This window comes from Pygocentrus nattereri, chromosome 22 (assembly GCF_015220715.1).
Source record: "Pygocentrus nattereri isolate fPygNat1 chromosome 22, fPygNat1.pri, whole genome shotgun sequence".
NCBI lineage: Eukaryota > Metazoa > Chordata > Actinopteri > Characiformes > Serrasalmidae > Pygocentrus > Pygocentrus nattereri.
Genome location: NC_051232.1, coordinates 31,797,939 through 31,821,638, shown reverse-complemented (window position 1 = coordinate 31,821,638; position 23,700 = coordinate 31,797,939). Strand labels below are relative to the sequence as shown.

Below are 23,700 nucleotides of genomic sequence, written 5' to 3'. Positions count from 1 at the left end.
GTAATAAGCCTGAGATTATAAGGGGTTAACGACAGTAACTGATTAATAAACCTGAGTTTGTAATAAGCCTGAGATTATAAGGGGTTAACGACAGTAATTGATTAATAAACCTGAGTTTGTAATAAGCCTGAGATTATAAGGGGTTAATGACAGTAACTGATTAATAAACCTGAGTTTGTAATAAGCCTGAGATTATAAGGGGTTAATGACAGTACCTGATTAATAAACCTGAGTTTGTAATAAGCCTGAGATTATAAGGGGTTAACGACAGTAACTGATTAATAAACCTGAGTTTGTAATAAGCCTGAGATTATAAGGGGTTAATGACAGTACCTGATTAATAAACCTGAGTTTGTAATAAGCCTGAGATTATAAGGGGTTAACGACAGTAACTGATTAATAAACCTGAGTTTGTAATAAGCCTGAGATTATAAGGGGTTAACGACAGTAATTGATTAATAAACCTGAGTTTGTAATAAGCCTGAGATTATAAGGGGTTAACGACAGTAACTGATTAATAAACCTGAGTTTGTAATAAGCCCGAGATTATAAGGGGTTAATGACAGTAACTGATTAATAAACCTGAGTTTGTAATAAGCCTGAGATTATAAGGGGTTAACGACAGTAATTGATTAATAAACCTGAGTTTGTAATAAGCCTGAGATTATAAGGGGTTAACGACAGTAACTGATTAATAAGCCTGAGTTGAGGTCTGGACTCTGGGGTGGTCAGTCTGTCATTCTGTAAACATCTGCAGCTTCTTTGTTCGTAATAAATGAATGAGACTGAATTAGTGCGAATTTGCTTTGTGTCCAATGTGTTTTATGTACGAGGATTTATGGGATTATAAATGGGTTTATCGGCGGCGGTAATCTGCAGTATAATATTGGTGCGGCTGGCGGAGATCAGGTTGAAAAACGTTGGTCCTCTAAAGAAAGAATGAGAGGTTTGGCCATAATAACTGCCGAAACACTTGAGAGCATGGATTTCAGCTCTCCTTTCAAAAACACCCACCAAGATCTCCTCCTCTTCTAAAACAAAGTAAACAAAAAGACGAATCTCGAATCAAATCAAGTAAATCCCTCCTCCTCCCCCCCCACACACACAAACGATCGCTCCCTCATCCTCACAGATCCGTAATGGGGTCGATGAGCTGCTGACAAAGTAGCCGGGGAGGGCGGTTTTGACACTGCGCTTGGGAGAAAAGGCGCGGCGCTCTCCTCCGGCCGCATTAAGATTCCGTCCGAGCACCTCCTGGCTGACCTTGAATCGGCGGCTGCGTCACGCTTGATCCCATCAGATCTCACCGGCTCAAGCGGACCCGCCGAGGTGACCTCTCCCCGAGAAATCAAGTGGCAGAATTATTGATATTTGCCCAACAATGCTGAGTTTATTCCGACAGGCCGATAGGAAGAGGAGACTAGAGGCAGCGGCACATGTCAAAGTCACGGGGGCCGGTGAGAGGGAGTAATGTGGAGTGGGGTAGTTAATTATCTAGTGGGACACTCATTAAATCCTTAGTGGTAAAAGCTGGGACGGTGCGAATAGGCCACTGCGCCTTTAACCGTCAGTGGTCGGCTGCTAATTCCTTGATTAAATATTCAGCGGCTTCCCGTGCGGCGTGATTAGACGGGTCAAGTGGTACAGAAGTCATGAGACTGATGAACGGTTATGTGGCTAGAGGGCCCGTATTACAGCTGTTTAAATCAGCAGCTGCACGAAAGCTACATAAGAGGATTTATTCTTCTTTTAGGAAAGCAACTCTACTTTGGATCTTTGCATGCAGGGAAAGAGGCACTTGATAACTATTACGTTTAACCTTCCTTTTATTTATTGGCTTCTTTTTGACACATTCATTCACCCAACACATTTTGGGAGCATAAAAAGGAGCAACGAGACCCTCTTTTGGTTCCCTAATCTTTGTAAGGTCAAACACATGGCTAGTTCAGGTCAGCAGCCACGTTTACAAGCAGTCTGATTGTCCGACTAACAACTCAACCAGATTAGACTAGTCCGTTTGTGGGCATTCAGAATACAGTTTCTGTCCGACTGATCGGACTGTAAATAATAAATTAAATAGAAGAATAATATCCGTGTAAACTCCTGTATCCGATTACATTCCCTATCGGAAAGTTTAGTCCGTTCTGCATGTGCGTCGCGTCACAGTGAGAGTTTATACCGTTCAACACGGCGGAGCAGAAACTGGTCTGCAGAGGAGACGAAGTTCATGCTCTGATCTTTAAAAGACGGCGGCGGGACGGACGTCCAGCTTATGTGTCTCAGAGCACGACGTCTTCCTCTCGGCCTTCTTTAATAAGGACATGTGACATGATCTCACTTTTACAGGTCCAACGGGTACTTTTTTAACCGAAGCTGGGTCTTCAAATGCAAACACTGGTGTGCTGATAAAAAACTGAAGGCTTAAGGCAACGACGGATAGCAGTGGCTCCTACATAAGACAGAGTCTGGGATCAGTCAATTGGAGTCTACCCCACACATCTGTGAATAAGCAAAGAGTGCAATGATTTTAACTGATAATCAAATGTTGTTATCTTAAAAACGGCAGCTTAAAAAACATTCACTTCTCTTTTAACAAATTATGCCTGTGATCAATCTGGGTACGCCCAGACCAAATCAGGCTTATCCATGAGTTAAAGCTACACCCCTGCTGTTGGGGCCTGACCAATATATCGGTTTGCAGATAATATAGGCTAATTCTGACGACCTGAGGTTTTATCAGCATCAGTGAAAATATCACAGCTAATGTGATAATTAGTAAACGTTTTTGCTCGCAGTGTCAGCCTTCTTTTAACTATATACAACAGCATTTGGCTGTGGCCGGATAAAAACCTCGTATCTCCAAAATGGTAACTTTACAGGAGAAGCAAAAAACCTACTTTACTTTTAGTGTAAGTCAATGGAACCAGACATCTTTTTAAGTCATTTTGGGTCATTTCCTTTAGTCCGTTCATTATTAAATTTACACACAATGTAAAGAACAACAAACATTTTCAACTTATGTCAAAAACTGAAAACGGCAAAAATGGAGAGGTTCCGACAGCAGCGATTTGTATGTTTCTATAGACATTCTCTGAAAGCGTGCCTGGTAATATACACATAATTGACCTTCATACGTCTTAATAATTTTGATCATTTCTTAAAAACCGGCACGTTTCCCCAGCTTTCCTCATGAAACAGCCTCAAATGAGACCACAAATCCTTTATTATCACCGTTTTAATGCTGACGTGCTTCCATGCAGCTTTGACAGTGTCCAGCTATTAACAGCTCAGGCATTCTCTCATCATCACAGATGTGCTGTATAACCTCACAGACATTAATCTCATAAAGAAATAAGCTAAAGTCAACAAAATCAGCTTTTCAACATCCAGCGTCCTCCTCGCGTATGACCAAAATCAAAAGACGCTGGGAAACAGGACGCACTCAGCAGAGGAACGCTCATGAGCTCTGGCCACAACAATTTGGCAAGACTAAATCTGAAAAAAGGATCTTCTAATGTAATTAGGCTCCAATGTTCTGTTATTAGGGAGAATGTGAATTTACAGTCTAATTTAATAAATGAAAGTAATGAGTCATATCAAAGTGACTCATTTATTTGATTTCTTTTTAATGGTTCTTGAGAAAGCACCCATGGATACGGCTTCTCTCAAAGTAAACATAACACAAAAAGCAATAAGACCAGAGAAGAAAACTGAAGTGCTCATGCTTTCATCTTCAGCGCACCATGCTCTAATAAATTTCCCGGCCTTGTAAAACACGACAGATAAAGATTCTCCACCGTGTCCGGTTTTACACGTAGAAAGAAAGCCTTGTACCTCTGAAACTGTAACTTCATATAAAAAAGTATGATAATGTAACCAAATTTACCAAATACTCAATATAAAAAGTTTCGGTAACACTTTATTTGAAGGCTACCTACATAAAGGCTTCATAACACATTCATAAGCACTGAATAATGTGTTTCTGAAGCACTACTTGAACATTTATTAAGTGCTTATGTCAGTTCTCGCAACCTGACATAAGATGTTTTATGAAAAAAATTACATTGGACCGATATAATAATAATCGTTGAACATATTTACAGCACTAAACATATTTAAACACTATACATAACTGCATCAATCATCTTATCCATGCCATGGAGGGAAGAGGGGGTGGTGTCCAGGCATATTTCACCTGATATTAATACAATGTCGTCTTAAGAATGCTGACATAGTCATGTATAGTGTTTTAAATATGTTTAGTGCTGTAAATATGTTCAATGTTTATTATTATATCAGTACAATGTCATTTATTTCATAAAACATCTTATGTCAGGTAGCGAGAACCGACATAAGCACTTAATAAATGTTAATTAAAATGTTAAATGTTAATTGGCTCTTTTAATTGCCCTTCAATTAAAAGAGCCAATCAGCTTGCTGGTTAAGTTGTAGTAAGAAAGCCCCCCTCAATATGGAGACTTGCCCAAACTCAGTAGCAAAACAACTATAATAAAAAAAATATATCTTTATGATTTCATGTGTTTCTGAAAAAGTAATTCGACCTTCAGTTTCGAGTATTCTGGCCTCTCTCCATTCAAAGAGCGAGGAGCCTGGTCATGCATGGCTGGAAATGACCCGGCAGCACTGCAGTGATGGCCGCTGAGTGAGCCGGCTTTCCTATAAGGGGCTTTGTTTCAAAGAACGCACCATCAGGAAGGGATCAGTTACTAAGACCCGACGGCTCTTAGGCCAGTCCATCTCTTCCGGCCTTTCTGTGCGAGTCAATACTAAACAGTGGTTTTTAAAAGAGGTCCAGTTTGGCCTTGACCTTCAGTTCCTTCACCACAAACATGTTCATCTGACCTGCTGACCTACTACAGAGAGGCGCTCTGGATGAAGATTCGGCCAGGTTATTCAGTGCACGCACATGCTGCATTTTTCATAGCTTTCCATACAATAGCTACAGAGTATGAAAGTCAGCTTTAACCCTCAGAGACCTTTCTTTAAAGCACTCCGTGCTTACATCAGACTACATATGGCTAAAACCTATAGACTCCAACAGTCCGCACTCGGAACTGCAGCACGGCATCATTTGTGGTGAAATGTTATCGGTAAAAGTATCATAGCTTAACAACTTAACACTCTCGCTCTCGCTTTTGGAGCAAACTTACCTTATAGTACACACTTGACCTGTGATTTCTGCTCCTGACCATGACCATGGGCCCCAGCGATCACCACTTTTTAGCTATATTTACACAATAACCCTCTATGAGTGTGTTTACATGCATTATCAGATTTCTGCAGGGCTAGAAAGCTGATAAAGAAATCGGAATAAGAGGCTGGATTTCAGCTCAGTATTCAGATTTCTCAGTGCTGTGAACTCTTACTCTGATTTCTTTCGTTCCCCTCAGTCCGCGCACGTGCAGAAACAGACCGCGGTACCGGAAATAAGCGAGCAGCATCACTGCGAGACGCAGCAAAACACTGTTGAAGTGAAAACACTGAAACCAAACACACGCTCGACGAAACGAAGGGTTTAAATATTCATCTTCTAGGAGATGTATGCGGATATTTTCAGGGAAAGCGGCGCAATGTTTTTTTTTACAGGTCACAGCATGAAGCTTGAGCTTTTCGTTACGTTTACATCACATCTCCGGTGAGTTTTTGTAGTTTTCACGTAGGCCTGGAGTTTCCCCATTATCTGACTACTCAGGTGCATGTAAACGTGTTGATCTGATAACTGACAAAATACGGCTTTCCGCAGGTATCGAGCAATTAAGTGCATGTAAACACACTCATGGTTTGACGTGTCTGGTATGGAGGAACTCCAGTGGCCTCACAGAGCCCTGACCTCAACCCCCTGAACACCTTTGGGATGAACTGGAACACGGCGAGACATGCCCTCTCGCCCGACATCAGTGTCTGACCTCACAAATGCTCGTTTGACTGAATGCACAGAAATTCCCACAGACATTCTCCAAAATCTTGTAGAAAGATTCCCAGAATAGTGGAGGCTGTTGCAGCTGCAAAGGGTGGGCGGGTGGGTGTGTGTGTGTGTGTGTGTGGGTGGGTGGGGGGGTAACTCCATAGTAACACCCATGGTTTTGGAATAGGATGTCCAAGTTCATATAGGTGTGATGGTCAGGTGTCCACATACTATTGGCCACGTCTGTACTTCATATTTCCCAAATATCACAAAAAGCTGAAACAACAAAATGTCAACGCAGTGCCGTTGATGCCTTTGTTCTATAATTAGTCCCTCTCGTTTTCCCACCTAAAACACATTAAGAGCCAACTACCTACTACCAAGCATTAGATAAAGCAAATCAGCTAAAAGTCTGTTGCCTGGCAACCTCTGCTATTTCTTTGTGGAGGGTCATATTAAGGTCATTTTAACATATTATGCAATATGCCTCTGATTATGCTAATGAAATTAATTTGTTCCAAGACCACGATAAGGAGAAGAGAAATAATAAAAGTAATTGATTACTGTTATTGCTAATATTTTCAGAAGTGTCATAATTAGAAAGCAAAACACCTTCTGTTTTCATAGGTGTGCAATCAGGGATAATATGAGATCTAGATCATTACACCACCTTAAAACAACAGCCGCTTCTGTACTTAATTAAAAAAACACGGCCGGCTTAAAACCCGCCGAAAAACCCAGTTAGAAACGCTGCCGTCACAAAAAATGAGCACACCCAAAGAAATAACTGCACATTTGTCACTGTCACTTCGTTATTATGTAAGTTACGTAAAAAAAAGGCATGAAAAGTTAAACATGGCTTTGATGCTGCTCCCGAGACATTCTGCACATCAAAACTCTGCACCAGCGCAGATGAAACAAAAGGCTGTGCATAACGGAAAAGAACAGCCCTCATGTTTAGAGTCATAAACGGCACTGGGACGTTGTTTGAAACGGGTAGTCTTAGACAGTAAAACACAGAAATGACCAAATTCTGTTGGCATCTTCAGTTTGTTTTGTGAAATTCATTCATGAACGGCACTGAAAGCCTCGTGACTGTGGCTTACTGTGCTCAGTGGGAAAGGAGAATTCCTATACCAATGGAGTGCACGTTCATGTAAAACAAGGGCCACATGCATTATGTGGCCAAAAGTGTTTGGACACCACAGCTATGAGCCTGTTGGACTTTCCACGGCCCCCCTTCAATGGAACCAAACGGCTCCAGCTCATTATTCCTCCTCCACCAAACTTCACAGCTGGCACAGTGCAGTCAGGCGGGTAACGTTCTCCAGGCATTCGCCAAACCCAGATTTGTCATCAGACTGACAGATAGTGAAGATGATTCATCACTCCAGAGTCCAGTGATGGTGATGGTAAGTCAACGGAAGCAGAATTTTTTCCAAGTCATTTTGGGCCGTTTCTGTCGGCTCATTCTTCATGAAATTCACAAACGATGTGAAGCGAAGCAGGCATTTGATGTCAAAAACTGAAAAACAACAAAAAATGGAGATGCAAGGTTTTCCTTTCACAGCAGCGATATGGTGACTGATTGTATGCTACAAATGCGCAGATAGAGAATAGCTTGAAAATCACTGGGGAGCACGAGGAGCAGGAACTCCTGCTGCACTTGACGGTCAATAAAATCAAAAAGCAGACACTTAACCTATATCCCTGGGCCTTTTCCTCACCGGCTGCTTGTCCTTTAATGACAGACCAATCGTCTCCAGCTTACGGAATTCCTCTGAATACCATGTGCTGTAAAACAAGCTGCAGCCTTCAGCTACTCAAGAGTGTGACCCTGGGCCTTTGTGTATTCTTTTCGTGTTTTGCGTGAAATTTGTTATGAGCCTCTAAACAACCCATTCGCTCGATCGGAGCACAGTTTCATTTCAACATGTCATCCTCTCCGAGAAACCCGAAGCCTGCGTCTTGGTGGAAAAGGGAATCCATTCATGAGCAGAACGTCGCCGCTGCTGAATGCTTTCTTTCCTTGTTGTACACGAGCTGAATGAAGTGGATGAAGCCTTTAGAAAAGGGAACAGGGCTATCTGGGTGGCCTAAATCGCAACTCCAGGAGCTGCACCGCTGCCTTTGGGCTTCAGGTTAAGAAAAGAGTCGGTGTCTTTTATTCTCAGATTCTTAAAAATATGAAGTGAAAAGGAATACGGGAGAGTAGAAACACGCCTTTCGCCTGCAATATAGCCATGACAGCCGCCAACTGAGATCATATCAGTAGGGGAAACGCTGTTAAAGTAGAACTACGATCAGCTTTTAGAATTTACAGCCCCTTTTAAACGGTCATCCTATCAGCCACAAGATGTTGATATCGGCTGGGTTTTAGAAAACTCCACATATCAAAATACAGATATGAACTCGCCACATTACATCATTTAAACACGTGTCTGTGGAAGAAAAAAATATTCATGTGCTTATCTAGAAAAAAACTCATTAAAGACTATGTTACATTATATCATATTGCTGTGGTCGGAAGAAAACCTCGCATCTCCAATGTGGTGACTTTACAGGAGAAGGAAAAAACATACTCTACTTTGAATGTACGTCAATGGAACCAGACGTCTTTCCAGGTCATTTTGGGCCGTTTCATTTAGTCCGTTCATCATGAAATTTACACACAACGTGAAGGACAACAGGCATTTTCAGATTATGCCAAAAACCGAAAAATGAAAAAAATGGAGATACGAGGTCCAGACAGCAGCAATATGTAAACCTACAAATGTTTATGAAAAAACAATAAAACAAAAATGTTGAAAGTATGCGTGAAGCGTGCCTCAGTGTCAACGCACTCACTGACCAAAGGGATAAAGTGATCAGTTTTATTTTGGCTGTCCAGAAATGAGGCATTTTATTGAAAATAAAAAACAAAAACGGGGACTTTTAGTTTGTATCTCAGAAAAATGTACAGTGGTCAATATTAATTGTCATGTAAAATGTGCACCCTTTATACACGACAACAGAAACGTTTATGAACATGTCAGAAGTGTTTATGTAAGATGTTGTGAACGTTTTACGCGGCCGCACTAAGCATTACTGAAATATTCACCTCACATTCAATATTTGAATATTCCATATTTGTAAATGTGGCTTTATCAAGGGCATAAATTCTGAAGTTTTACTAATGAGAGTACATTTTGCTGCTGCTTTGTCTGTCTGTCTGTAACCTTTGCTATTTCAGTGGCGTCATTATTAGCTCAACTGCACTCACCGGCCACTATATTAGGTACACCATGCTAGTAAAAGGCTGGACCCCCTTTTGCCTTCAGAACTGCTTTAATTCTTCATGGCAGACTTTCAACAAGGTGTTGGAAACGTTCCTCAGAGATTCTGGTTGGTTATTTGAGTTCCTGTTGTCTTTCTATCATCTGGAACCAGTCTGCCCGTTCTCCTCTGACCTCTCACATCAACAAGGCATTTTCGTCCACACAACTGACCGCTCACTGGATATTTCCTCTTTTTCGGAGCGTTCTCTGTAAACTCTAGAGATGGTTGTGCGTGAAAATCCCAGTAGATCAGCAGTTTCTGAAATACTCAGACCAGCCCGTCTGGCTCCAACAACCACGCCACGTTCAAAGCCCCTTAAATCCCCTTTCTTCCCCGTTCTGATGCTCGGTCTGCACTTCAGCAAGTCGTCTTGACCACCTCTACAGGCCTAAATGCAGTGAGCTGTGGCCGTGTGATGGGATCCAGTTAGACTAAGTAAAACAATCAATAATCCAACCACACTGGTTTTCTATCTCATTAAATGGTCAATCCGTTCAACCAGTCGTACAGTTCCAGATGACCAGTCCAGCTCTAGATCTCAACCACAAAAGCCAAACAGCATCAAGTTTGAAAAAAAAGCTTTGAGGAGGAGGTTTGAACCAGGAATCTGACTATGATTTCTTAGATTTTTATGTACCTGTATATCTAAACAATGAGGGGTCAGTCAGCAGAAAGATGCAGCCTGATATAGACGCTGTCAATAAAATCCTGACCAACACACTGAGGAGCGCATGTATTGACCACCTTTCAGGTCATGGCTTCATTTATTTCTGCAGCTCACAATGACACAGGACTGACCACCACTGAAACTAATCAGAATGCAGTCCATCTGATTCTAGTTGTGGGTCATTGTATGTGAAACAAGACTGGATCCCTGGCTGTTTGCTGTTACTCCCATTTGCTGGTACACTTCACCGTTCACGCTTGATGGACGCTGAGAATTGAACTACGACCCTAAGCCCAAAAAAGAAAATGAAAAAACAAAGAAAATATTTTGGCTGTGACGCCAAACACTCAAAACGTAAAATGAACAACTCACCTCAGTGTTACTGGCACCACCGTGTTCTCATCGATGTTCTGTGTGGCGAGAGCATTCAAAACGTGGATGCCACTGCAGCCCAATCTGGCAACCGGACGTCTGTCTTGGAGGAACACGTGGAGGAAACGATCACCGGAATTCTGCTCCCGGCCTGAAAATACAGAAATCCCGCTATCAGTTCAAGAGCAGCTGATTTACGCCGTAAAAAGCGTCTTATAAGTACGCAACACATCTAGTTTCTCATTATGAAGCTGTTATTATAATATTATCAAACTATTCATCAGAAATCTAGACAATTAAGCGCAATTCTCTCCTCATATTGACAGATAATTTGGCTTCCTTCCCGAAAAAGCGCAGTAACATAATTTCACACAATCAGTTCATAGGAAAAGGAAAATGCCTGAAACCAGGCGGAGTAATCTTTCACACAGCAGGCAGTTCTGAAGGCACTGATTGGTTGAGAAGCCTTCTGGCTGTACTGTTATTCGCAATAGCAGCGCAGCGAGCAACTAACCACACCTACAGCTCTACTTCACCGCACACAAACACACAAAGGAACGGATCATTTCTAGCTTCAACTGACTTCTATGCAACTTCAGTTGCTTGAAACCTCCATGAAACCAAGTTGCACTTGAGTTGCATAATGTACAATAATCCTGCAACTCAGCCGCAACTGTTGCAAGCATCTGAAACAAGTTTCGTGAAACAGCCAATCGAAAGCCAATAATGCATCACGTGCATTTTTTTCTCTAAAATGTAGTCGTATTCGGTTCCACCCACTGGTTGGAATGCTCCCAATCACACGATACCACCAGTACTAGGAGAGTGAAGGCAAATGAAGTCTTCCTCCAAGACCACGCATCATTTCAGGCTGTTGCTAATCATTGGACACCACTGGACAGGCTTGGAGGAGAACGCTAACCGCCAGTTAGATGCCTGCACTGACCAGCATCACACTGAGTGATGGGGAATGACAGGGGGTCATCCTGCCCACCCAGAGAGAGCGAGGACGACTGTGCTGCCTTGGACTCCTGGTCATGAATGGCTGTAGCATCACCATGGATGGAACTCATGATGGGGTCAACGCTTAGACGGTTGTCTCTCTCACTAGGCCTTCTGTGTTTGCGCTTTTAAAGGCACCAATTATCATTAAAATACCTGCACATTAACATAAATACAATACGAGCCAGCCAGACGTACCAGCACATTAACATAATGACATATTAATTAGACAAATTAAATCATTTTCACTTCCAACTGCGGTCAACTCTCCAGTGTCCACTGCACCACGCCAGCACACCCCCACGGCTAACAAAATCAGAGCAGTCGTTCAGGCGGAGGCAGCGTGTAATTCTGTGCCTTTCAGTTTATACTAACGACTCCGAGGCCTTGACCACCTGTACGCACCTCCTTTCCCAACAGTGTCAGTTCACATCCCGTTTCCCTTCTTTAAAAGTACGAAGAGTTTCGCACTGACATGATGGAACAGACAAGGTCAGGACGGACCTCTGCTTTGCGCTGGACACAGGCAGGCACTTGTTCTCAACAGCTGTTAATGTCACTGCTATGATTGGGTCTAATTATGCAAACACAGGAGTTCGATGACAGGCCACTGTCAGCAGCCCTAGAAATTTAGCTCTTCTGTTTCTGGTTGATGTGGCATGGTGAGTTAGTGGAATGGGCCGCTTAGCTCATACGGTCAGCCCAAATCTGTTTTAGTCCATGTCCAGATCATATCCAGACTGATTAATAATATTCTGGACAACAACAAAAAAACACACATGAAATCCAGTTTCTCCAATTCAGATCTAAACCACATTTGGAGGTGGTTTGAAATGCGACTCCAGTTGGATTTTAACAGATGCGTCTCAGTCTGGACGCTCTGGACGCTCTGATCAAATTTTTAGAGTGACTTTTGTGTCACTCGCAACACGACAAACAACAACGATGTCGAATCCAGAGTGATGAAGTGCTGGGACTCAAGAAGACCTCCAAAGGTGAATGCTTATGAAGAGAGCTCTGAGGAGTTTGGTGGGACGAGATGATGCTCCTCCATCTCTCCTGCAGCCACGTTTGAAACCTATGGAGTTACTGATGCCTACGTCGTTACCACGGCAACCAATGCAGATAGGCTGGGGCTGCCTGGACACACAAATCCAATCTGGTCACTGGTGAATAACAAACCAGAGAGTCGACTTAAAAGACCTGATCTGAGAAACAAATCCGAATCACCTGCAGTCTGAACACAAAGTTAGACTACGTTCACATTGCAAGGCTTATTGCTCAAATTCCAATGTCCTGCACGTCGGTCAGTTCAGGAGAGTGATGTGTCCAGACACACGTCAGATACAGAACACTTTAAAAAGAAAATATGAACGTGCAAACAAAAGATTGTATTCAGGCCACTTTTACTTGCAATCTAAACACAGTCATGTTCACACTGCCAGACTGAAGTGGCACAAATCAGATTTTTTTCAGAGCTGTGTGGACACAAAAATCCGCTCTTTTCAAATCAGATCTGAGCCACTTCCCTTGACCGTCAAATTAGAAAGTTTAGATCTCAGCAAGGCTGTTTCTCATGCAAAAGTACCCAAAGTGACACAGATCTGATTTGAAAAGTATAATATAAAATATAAAATATGCTTTTTTAAAAACTTTTTTTTAACATAAAAGGAAATTTTAGTGTGATTTTTCAACTCCTAACCTACTAATGCTACTTCTTTCATTTTAACTAAACATCTTACAGTCTGACTTATGATCTAAGATATAATCTATTGCATGGAGAACCCGGAGGGACCTTCTTCGGGGGAAATAAAAAATCAGCACTTTCCTCCGAGCGCATTCGGCTGTCCGTGACATTGCGTAAGCCTCAGTTCGAAAAGATGTGGTAGCTGGTTTCACAGATTCTCGAGGAAGCCTGTGCTGCCTTCACCCTCCCAGCGTTGGTAGTATCGTGTGATTGGAGGAGTCTTAAGTAGTGGGTGGAATTGGAGACGACCAAATTGGGGAGAAAATCGGCTAAAAATAAATAAATGAACAAATAAACAAATAAAATTCATACTAATCCCCCCCCAATCAACCACAGTCTACTGCTGACAAGTCCAGTCTCCGCTAGTTCTGCCCACAGATGTACAAAAACCGTGATATTGTTTGCATGATAAGGGGCATTCTTCATTCTGTTTGGCTCTCAGCTCGACTGTTTATATTCACTTCCATGCGCTGTTTTTACCAGTTTAATAGAAGCATATTGAGCTTTTCTGAGCAAAGATATACTGTACTGATATACGGCCAATCAGATCTGTGCATTACGATGAGCTCTGAGACTCGAGTGAGTGGCGCCACACAGGGGAGGGACGAGGAGAGAAACAGCAGTCAGAGAGGAAAGTGAGTCAGAGGGAAGCTATTCCACATGACGTGACTCTAAAAAGAGAAAACTGACAGTATATATTGTTGAAATTTGACTGAACTGGACTTTATTTGATCTGATATTCAGTAAATATTGTTGAAATTTGACCGAACTGGACTGTTTGACCTGATATTCAGCTGTCGACTGTATAAGACGTTGATATTCCTACTCAGCAACTTCAGTAAACAGCTAAACTAAAGTAAAACTGCACCTGGACTGAATTTTACTAAGACCCCTGATATACTGGCTAGATTGAAAAAAAGTTTGCGACATTCAGAGAAAATGTTTAAAGCATGATGTCCTGTCACATGATTGCTGACTTGGACACCACTTTGTTTGTAGCGGGTCTATTTTTGCTGCAGCCCTGTTCTAATCGTCTCCTGTGCCCACACATCACACTGAAACCTCAGTCTTTGATTGGTCTGTTTCACTAACATCACTTATTCCACTCACTCACTACTGCACGAAAATCTTTCAGCTGTTTAAATCACCTCTGGAACAAAAGGGAGATTTAGTTTCTTACCTTGTTTATCAGTAAATAGTTTACTGCTCTGTGTTTTGTTCTTGCACCAACATTTCTACATGATTAACTGGTTAAGATGTAAACCCTCACTCTGGGGTCTAGTATTCCATTATCCCCTCTGCTCTGTTTACTGGGTGACTACACCATTTTTAACCCCCACAACCATCACACCACTTCCACACTCATTGCCCTCACTATAGCCAAGAAAATGATCCTTAAACACTGGAAGACCAGGAACTCCATAAACATTACACAATGGAAAAAGCTACTTTAATGCATATATCACTGGAGAGATTAAGTGCTATAGAAATGAATCAAATGGCCGTGTTCAACACTACACTGGTGTCAGAACTGTTCACAGTGGTGGTGATAGGAACCAAACGTCCACCTCTAAAAGCTCCCTCACAGAAAGGTCCTACATGAAGTGGTGATGAATTCACTGCCTGATGACAGACATTTTTTTCAAATCAAAAGATTTTGGACTAAAACATGTTTTTAAAATTCATTCATGATGAAGATTTTCCACCAGTGTACCATCATGAGCATTCCAAATAAACTCAGAAGTCTAGTGTAGGTTCACTGGCGGGTTTGAACAGTAAATAAAATAGCTAATTGGTGCTGTTTACACCACCATTTCGCTTCAACCAAAAGATCCAAGATGATTTGTTTTCTTCTCAATTATTGATTTATGCAGAAATGTGGAAGAAGTTCCCCTCTAATGGAAAAGTATCACTGAGAAAATTCCCATTTTAAAACGGAGTCAGTGGTGTAACTGCGCTTCGGTCAGCACTGATCTAGAAGGTTCTGGTAGACGACAGATCATTAAAGGATCCATACAGATGTTCACTAACCACAGCAAAGAGATCTACAGAGTCTACATTAATGCTCCCACCTGGACTATAGATATGCTTGGGTCACCAAAAGCTGTCCGGGAGCCACTCAGGCAATAAAAGGAAAACAGGGCGATACGCTACGGCCTGTTCAAATCCATCGCGGGTTCGGGCGCCCACTTGTCACTTTGCCTTTGCGGCGGTGCGTTTTGAAAACAATTACATTTCCTGGAGGACAGCTGCTCCCCCACAAGTCCACTTTCATTTCTTCTCCATTTTTCCTTCTTTTCTTGCTTGCGGGACAAGGAAATGACGAATTACTCCTCATTGTCCCAATGGCCCCGTTACCCTGCGCCGGGCCTAACGGAGCGTTCGTCCTTTCTGTCAGGAGCCGTCACCTGCTCTCCCCGTCCACCTCCTCCGCCACTCCTTACACAAGCCCCCCCCCCCCACCCGCAGACTGACAAACGCAGCCCTGGGGGAGTCTGGAGCTCTGCTTAGACAGGGGTGACGTGAATGTGTTTAGAACAAAGGTGGGGAAGACTTATTGCTGAATTTTTTTTTTTTTCTGCCTTTATGATTCACATTTACGAATGTGAACAAACGGTATCTGTCATCAGTGCGAACGAGCAGCGTGGAAAGGATCTTACGGGCCACAAAGGCCTGACCAATATGACCAAATAACCTCTAATATGCCCAAAAGTCACAGGGTAAGATTAAACACTCCAACACACACCAAGCAGAGGATGTACAGCTCATTCAAACGGAAAAAAAAAGAAAATGATTGTTCGATATTATAAAACAATACTAGCTCAAAGATCTACAGCTCTGTGAATACGCTCCCTCTTTGCACCTCAACCTGTTAACAGTTGCCTTGGGAAGCCATTCGGCTCACTGAGCTGAAAAGCAGTTGAGGTTAAACAGTCCCCAACCTCTACTGCCAGAGTCCCTTGACCTACGAGTTATGAATATTAAATTTGTGTACATTTTGATAAAGGGGCCAATAGAGACTTTGGACTGGATTGACATTTGTTGGCTTCTGAAGCCACTAACTCTGTTTTTGTGAAGATGAACACATCTCAGTCATGCCTCAGCAAGCCAACATGCCCATATCTGCTATACAGTACTGTTTAATTGTAAATATATTTCAAATGTTTCCAAATTATTCTATCCATACTTATATACATACACGTATAATAAGATATAACAGAGCTCAGTCTGGTGCACATGGAAAATCTGCTGGAATATCAGGAACATGTTAATGGGGTTGCACAGGGCTCGGTTCTTGGGCCAGTGTTTTTTTTTTTACATTATATATTAATGAGGTTAGAAAACAAACTAAAAATGGTGGAATAATTTTTTTATGCAGCTGATACTTTCGTACACTTGTTTCTCTTGTAACAACAGTAACAAATAATAACAGCAGCAAATGTACAGGAAATTTCCATGTGTGTTTTAACTCATTTCCACTTTGTTTTGTTGTTTTATTTGGTTTGTTGTATTTACTGCAGGCATTTTAAACTGTTTTACTGTTTCAAACCTGTTTATTAACGGACGAGTAAAGATCTTATGTAGAATGACAAGTCTCAATATAACTGTAAGTCACAGCTTTAGCTAACGTAAAAAAAACAGCCTCCCTCGTCCTCATCAGACAGAAAAACCTATCAAATTTAACCCATATATATATACACACACACACACACACACACACACACACACACACACACATACACACACAGTGAAGCGTGTGATCAAGGGGTTTAATCTGACTGTTCTTATTATGGTCATGTGGTTACTTGACATGATTGTGGCTCAGGAACACATTATAAAATTATAAAATCAGTTTTTTTGTGTTCATACAGGCAAAAAAACTGAATTTGTGCTACTTTAAGCCTGTAATGTGAACACATTCTGGTGCACGTCTCACGTTTCTCGATTTACTCTGTCTGTCTGAACTCTCCAGATGTTTTCTCCCCAGCCGTCCCTGTCATCATCCTGATCAGAGGGAGGAGGGACAGAGAGTAGCTGACCGGCAGCAGACGCTTATACAGACTGTCTTGTTTACATGTCATATTGCGTCGTTTCTCCCAGATATGGTGAGCATTCTGCCACACACTTGATCATACGTCTCGTCTTGTGTGATCCTGATGATCAACATTATTAATGATATTTAAACTTTCTAAGACAAGAATTACTACTTTCATTTTGCTATACAATTCAAAGGTAAATATGTATATTTAAACATAATTCTGTCTACACTTTTCAAATAGCGGTGGAAATGTGGCACCGCTGAAAAAAGTTTTGTCTGCTAAACGAAACTTTTCAAATTCACAAAATATTGTCTTTTCTACTTAGAAACACGAGTGTGATATGAACTGATAATGAACATGATATTAATATCTTTAATGCAGGTCAATGTGTTGTTCATGAAAAACAATAACTTCTGGAAATTGTTAATGGGGTTCCACAGGGCCTAGCTCTTGGGCCAGTGTTTTTTTTTTTTTTTTTTACATTGTATATGAATGTAAAAAACACTATTAAATACATTCATTCTCCTGTGTCCCATGTAAAAATAGTTTTGGAAAATTTCCTCTTTTAACTCTAGTGTTTGTCACTTTAAATAACTTTTAAATAATCTTATGGTTGTGTGTTTTTACAGTTTTATCTAATTTCTGTGTTGTTTAATTGGCTATATTTGCTGCATTTTAAATAATTTGTTCAACCTTGCTCTTCATATTAATTGAAATATTTTTATTTAATTATTACTGTGCAGATGTGTGCAAAAGTTTGAGCACCCCTAGCTAAACGGCATGCTTTATTGATTGTCTAAGTGAAAATAAGGCATAACAAACATGGCATAACTTTTGCACAGGCCACATAAAACTTTTTCCAGTATGTTACTTTTAGCAAATAAACAGTCATTGTGCTTTAAAATGTTTTCTGGAGAGGATGTGTTCACTTGTTCTCACTGGACCCCACTGTAAATGAGACCCTGGTTCAGTGGGTCATCACTGTGCCACCACCTATAGAAATACATAAATAATGGTAAACTTTAGAATCTGCCCCTCTGCACGTTTTCAAAGAGCTAACAACTGTTGTTGGATGAAAACCTCGTATCTCCAAAACGGTGACTTTGCAGGAGAAGGAATAAACATACTTTACTTTTAATGGAAGTGGAACCAGATTTTTTCCCAAGTTATTTTGGGTCATTTCTTTTGGTCCATTCATCATGAAATTTACACACAATATAAAGAGCAATGTCCAACTTATGCTACAAACTGAAAAATCGCGATACGAGCTTTGGTTCCGACAGCAGCGACATACAGATATATAAATATTCCATTCAACTAGGGGTTAAACGATTCCGCCATATTTCTATTAATATCAACGCTGACCAGAAATGCTCATTCATGTCACTCAGTCCATTCATCAAGCTCATCACTGTCCACCGCAGGGAGAAGTCTAGAGGAATTTCGGTGCCAAATTAAATCCGTACGATGACAGCTCAGACCCAAGTGGGGAAGGTAAGGAAAAATAATGACAAGACGTGGTGGGGGGGGGCTTCCCCCTCCCCCCTCCCCCCCTCTTCCCCATGACTGCTAATCTATAAAGGGAATTCATGACAGCTACTGACATGAGATAAACACTGTCAGATAGCCAATGGCAGGTGAGGTGTGCGCGCAGCAGCTAATCTGACAGGGTGGAGTTAAAAAAACGAATTTGCGAACTTGACATCAAGAGCAATCTCATTCTGATAACACGGGCCGAGCCCGGCCCAGCTGCCAGCTCCGTCTGCAATTTATAGACGCGACTCATCTGGCTAACGGGTTATTTAAATGTCAGGTTACGGCCGGAGCAGTTATTACAGCGGATGCTGCGGGATGCATTTTACTCATTTAAACTGAGCCTGGTTGAAACGGTCAGGGCAAATGTTCCACTCTGGACACGCAGGCAGCACACTGCGAACAGGGGCCTCCTTCAAAACCGTCTCACTGACGTGACAAAAACACGTTCAATCGGCGGTATATTGTAAAAAAAAGTAAAGCTTTCTGGTACATTAAATGGCATTTTCCACCTGACGTCCACTTATAGTGCTGTCCAAACAAAACAGACCACCATTCATTCATTTACTGTCCATTAAGAACAAGTTGATCAAATGTTTAACCAACTTCTAAGACTGAACTTTGGAGGTGTGCCGGCAGATTTTTGGAGCGAGTCTCCTGGAAAGAAGAGAAGCTGGAATGAACATAGAGTGGACTCAATAAATACTGACCAGTTGAATTTTATGAAATATTTAGAGTACGTTTTGTGCTTTTTGCGACACCCATAAATAAATAACCTACACGTACTGGCTCTTTCTGTACCCTAACACACACCAATAACACACAGACTTAAACACCTCTCAACACCACTTACCGGCACTCACAGCTGTTGTATATACTGCCCATTATTGTATATACTGTGTAAATATTCTTCCTGTTCATAAGTACATACTTATCCCCCTTCATATTTATAACCTGTTCATAGTACTTTATACCCCTTCATATTTATAACCTGTATAACCCCCTTCATGTCTATACCCCCTCATATTTTTAACCTGTATATACTATACTTACTGTACATTGTAACATACACATTTATATCTCTGCTAAGCACTTCTGGATGGATGCAAACTGCATTTTGTTGCTTTATACCTGCGACATACGCAATGACAATAAAGTTGAATTCTATTCTATTCTATTCTTTCGACGCTGCAATTGGGTCATTCTATAGAATCGTCCACTTTTCTGTCTCTCCATAGGAGTCACTGGTGGTACTGATTGTCATTGGTGTTACTCATAATGAAGGAAACACCAGAGACGTTTTTAATGAACAATGCATTTTACTAAATAACTGCAACATCAACCCACACGCTGTCAATCATGCAACATCCACTAAAACATGGAATTTAATCCAATTGTTTTCTACTTTTTCACAATTGCCGAAGAATAAAGTCGGTCGCACCAGTGACGTCCGCTAAAAGCCTCACATAAAATCATGAGCTGCATGAGAAAATCTCTGAGAACTGAAAGACACCGTGGACTCACCATGAGCTTTTCTTCACAGATCCTCAGAAAACAGGTCAAAATAAGTTGAGTGATGTCATCAGTGTGATTTTGATTGAGTTTTTTTGTTTCATTATATATTTTATAATATTCATTTGACATTTGTTTCACATATTTCACAGTCATGTGTAGATTATTGCAGCTAAAATTGCAGAAAAACTTGGTTTATGGCACTGACCATTTACTCTGCTGTGGTGCTGGGAATTCTATATGATTGATTTAAAAACCAATACTGCTAAACTGAGGCTCAAGAATGTGGAATTTTTATTTTATTTTATTTTAAATTTTAATTTTATATCTGTAAACGCTAGGGACACAAAAATGGACGTTTCTGTAGAATGACCCAAATGTTTATGTCCAAAGAAAAGGTCAGAATTCAGTTTTAAATGACCATTTTCCAGCCTGTTTCTATTCCACAGCCTGCCATTTGCCATTACCGTTACTTTTAGACTTAAATATGAAAATGACTGAACATGACCTCTGTTCTGATTGGCTGCTCTGATTGGCTGCTTCAAAAAGCAGTCCAGGCTGATGCTACTTATACTGAAAGCGGATTGGAGGCTTAAACTTCTATTCGCTTAACGGGCAGTTATTCCAAGGCAGAATTCCAATCAGGCCATTTTTGCAGCGTCATGTCCAGATAATCAATGGGGGTGGATGGTATGTTTTGAAATCTTAACGTTTGCATACTACATGCTACAACTGGGGTAAAAATAATAAAATAATAAAAACATTCTGAGCTTAGCGCATCTCGACTGGCCTCTTCAGCAGCAAGAACATTCATTATTCAATTGCCTGCTTGATAGCGATGAAGTAAAGAGAGCAATTACAGCTTCAAAACATGTTTTCGTTGAGTGACCGATTACCTTATTTTTCTTTTTTAAGAGTTCTGTCTCTGAATTTCAGAGTGGAAATATCCATGCAAGTCCTTTTATCCCCCTTTTCTGAGGAAATCGAATGACTGGCCCAGTGCTTTGCTTATTTTGCTTCACATCTGTACACACCAGCAAAAACACAGGCATTTTCTGGCATCTTACTTGTTGATGTCTGATCCCATGTTACAAAATATTAAGGACTCTCTTTACGCCAGCCAGCGAGCCTCTCTCGGGTTCTGCCACCATAATTGAGGAGCATCCTTTAAAGAGACCTGCCAATTAGCTAACAGGATCCCCTGTCACTTCAAACTCAAGCCACATCAGATATCCTCGTTAAGCGTGATTGATTGCATCTAAAAAGAAGTTCTGTATATTATTATTATGTCCAGAGTGAGAATAAAAGGTTATTTCTCTTGTAGACGCAAATCCCCCTCTCTTATTACGAAAAACAAAAGTGATATATTGACTGAAAATGAATGAGATGATAATTGCTTTAACAGAGCTTAATGCTTTTCTCAGGGAAAACAATCACAATTCCTGAAAAATGCTAATGGGGTTCCACAGGGCTCTGTTCTTGGGCCAGTGCATTTTGCATTATATATTAATGAGGTTGGAAAACACACAATGAATATGAATACATTTTTATGCAGATGATACTACCATTCTTTTTGCTTCAACTGTAACAACAGTTATGGAACAGTTGAACAACATTAGACACAGCTAACTTGCATTACACATATATGCAACAAAACATTTAAAAAGTCCCTTTCGGATATAGTTAATGATGGCCAGAGAGGCTCTCTTGGGGCTGCCACTATAATTAGGGAGCATTACTTAAAGATACCTGCGAATTAAATCCCCTTATCAAGCTCAAATTACATCAGAAGTCTTTGTTTGGTGTGATTGATTCCGTATACAAAGACATTCTGTATATTATTAATAGGTCAAGAGAAAAAAGGTTATTTTTCCTGTACACATGACCACTTTTCATCCAATTCACTAACATCTCCTTCTCTAATTGTGAAAACAAAAGTGATGTTCACTTGAAATGAATGAGATAATAATTGTTTTAACAGAGTTGAATATTTTTCTCATGGAAAACAATCACAATTCCTGGAAGATGCTAATGGGGTTCCACAGGGCTCTGTTCTTGGGCCAATGCTTTTTATATTATATATTAATGAGGTTGAAAAGCACACTGAAAATGACTATTTTTATTGGAACAGTTGAAAAACCATTAGACAAATCTAACCTGTATAACAGACATACGCACTAGAGTTTATGTCGGCTAGAGAGGCTCTCTTGGGGCTGCCACTGTAATTGAGGAGCATCATTTAAAAAGACCTGCCAATTAGCTAACGGGATCCTCATCACATTAAACCCAAGCCACACCAGATATCCTTGTTTGGTGTGATTGATTGCACTCCGAGACATTCTGTATGTCATTAACATGTCCAGAGCGACTTCCTTCCTAATCAGATGAAGCTGTAGGAAGCACATCTGTGTAATTTAGTATGGAAGATTGCTGTTAGGCTTATGGCTTCATAATTCAGTCTCAGTTCAGCTAGTGGGCAAATAATTATTGTTCAGAAAGTCATTATTGTGAAACTTGGGGTATAACTGCTTGAACAATGTACACCTATGGATAACCTGAATACTGCCCTATGGTTCAAACGTGTGATATCTATATAAACCCAGGACGCAAGTCCTGGAAAATGTTAATGGGGTTCCACAGGGCTCTGTTCTTGGGCCAGTGCTTTTTACATTATATATTTGAAAAGCACACTGAAAACGACATAATTAATGTTTATGCATCAATACTGTCATGTACTCTTTTGCGTCCCCTGTAACAACAGTCATGGAACAGCTGAAAAACAGACACATCTAACTCGTATAACATATTTACACAATAAAATATTAAAAAGTCTCTTCATCTGTGTAAAAAGTCGTTTAGGTTTTGAGTATATATAGAATATAACATGCAAGCCTGAGCAATTTCATTGACTGAGAAGTGGTTTATTATCCATAATTACGTTTAAAAAACAAAGTAATTAGATCATTACAGTCAGGGAGAGCAGGGGAAAGTGTAACATGGACATTTGGTGGGTATTTCTTAACATTCGCTCTGAAAACTGTTTTTGGACCGTAGAAATGAGCTTATTTCATCATAAATGTTTCTCCGAGTTGTGTGTACGAGTCACAGAATTCACACCTACATTCCCTTTTTTCATCACTCTTGTGGCTGTAGTGCTGTTTTGAAGCATGTAAACACCTCAAAGTGAGAGCTTGCCAGGCTATACTACACAGGGGGGTTAGATTAACATGGTTACAACTAAGACCCTCCAAAGTAAACAATCAGAGCAGTCTACATCCCACCATTTAAAATAATAATAATAAAAAAAAAGATGTTTTGGAAGTTTTAATGCACAGATTCATTGAAAACGTAATATAGACGTATCGTTTTTGATGTTCTACTTAAATTTCCCACGTTCAACCCACAATTATTCACCAATCATATTAATTAGTTCTGACGTGGGTATAATTATTTATTTGGGTTGAAAAGCTTCTCTGCTTCAAACTACATAGAACTGTGTTAAATTCACTGTTGTTCAGAGCGGTTTGGTGTGAGACGCTCTGTTCTAGAGAAACTTACCGAGTCAGAGCTGTTCACAGTGGTG

General features: G+C 40.8%; 1 protein-coding gene across 1 annotated transcript in view; it reads right to left on the bottom strand.

Annotated features, from left to right (window-relative positions):
* eys (eyes shut homolog) overlaps nt 1-23,700 on the bottom strand; it is a 445,373-nt gene that overhangs the window by 82,929 nt on the left and 338,744 nt on the right. The window contains exon 39 of the mRNA XM_037532720.1: nt 10,284-10,434. Within this exon, the coding sequence (XP_037388617.1) occupies nt 10,284-10,434 (151 nt within the window). The remainder of the gene's footprint in view (nt 1-10,283; nt 10,435-23,700) is intronic.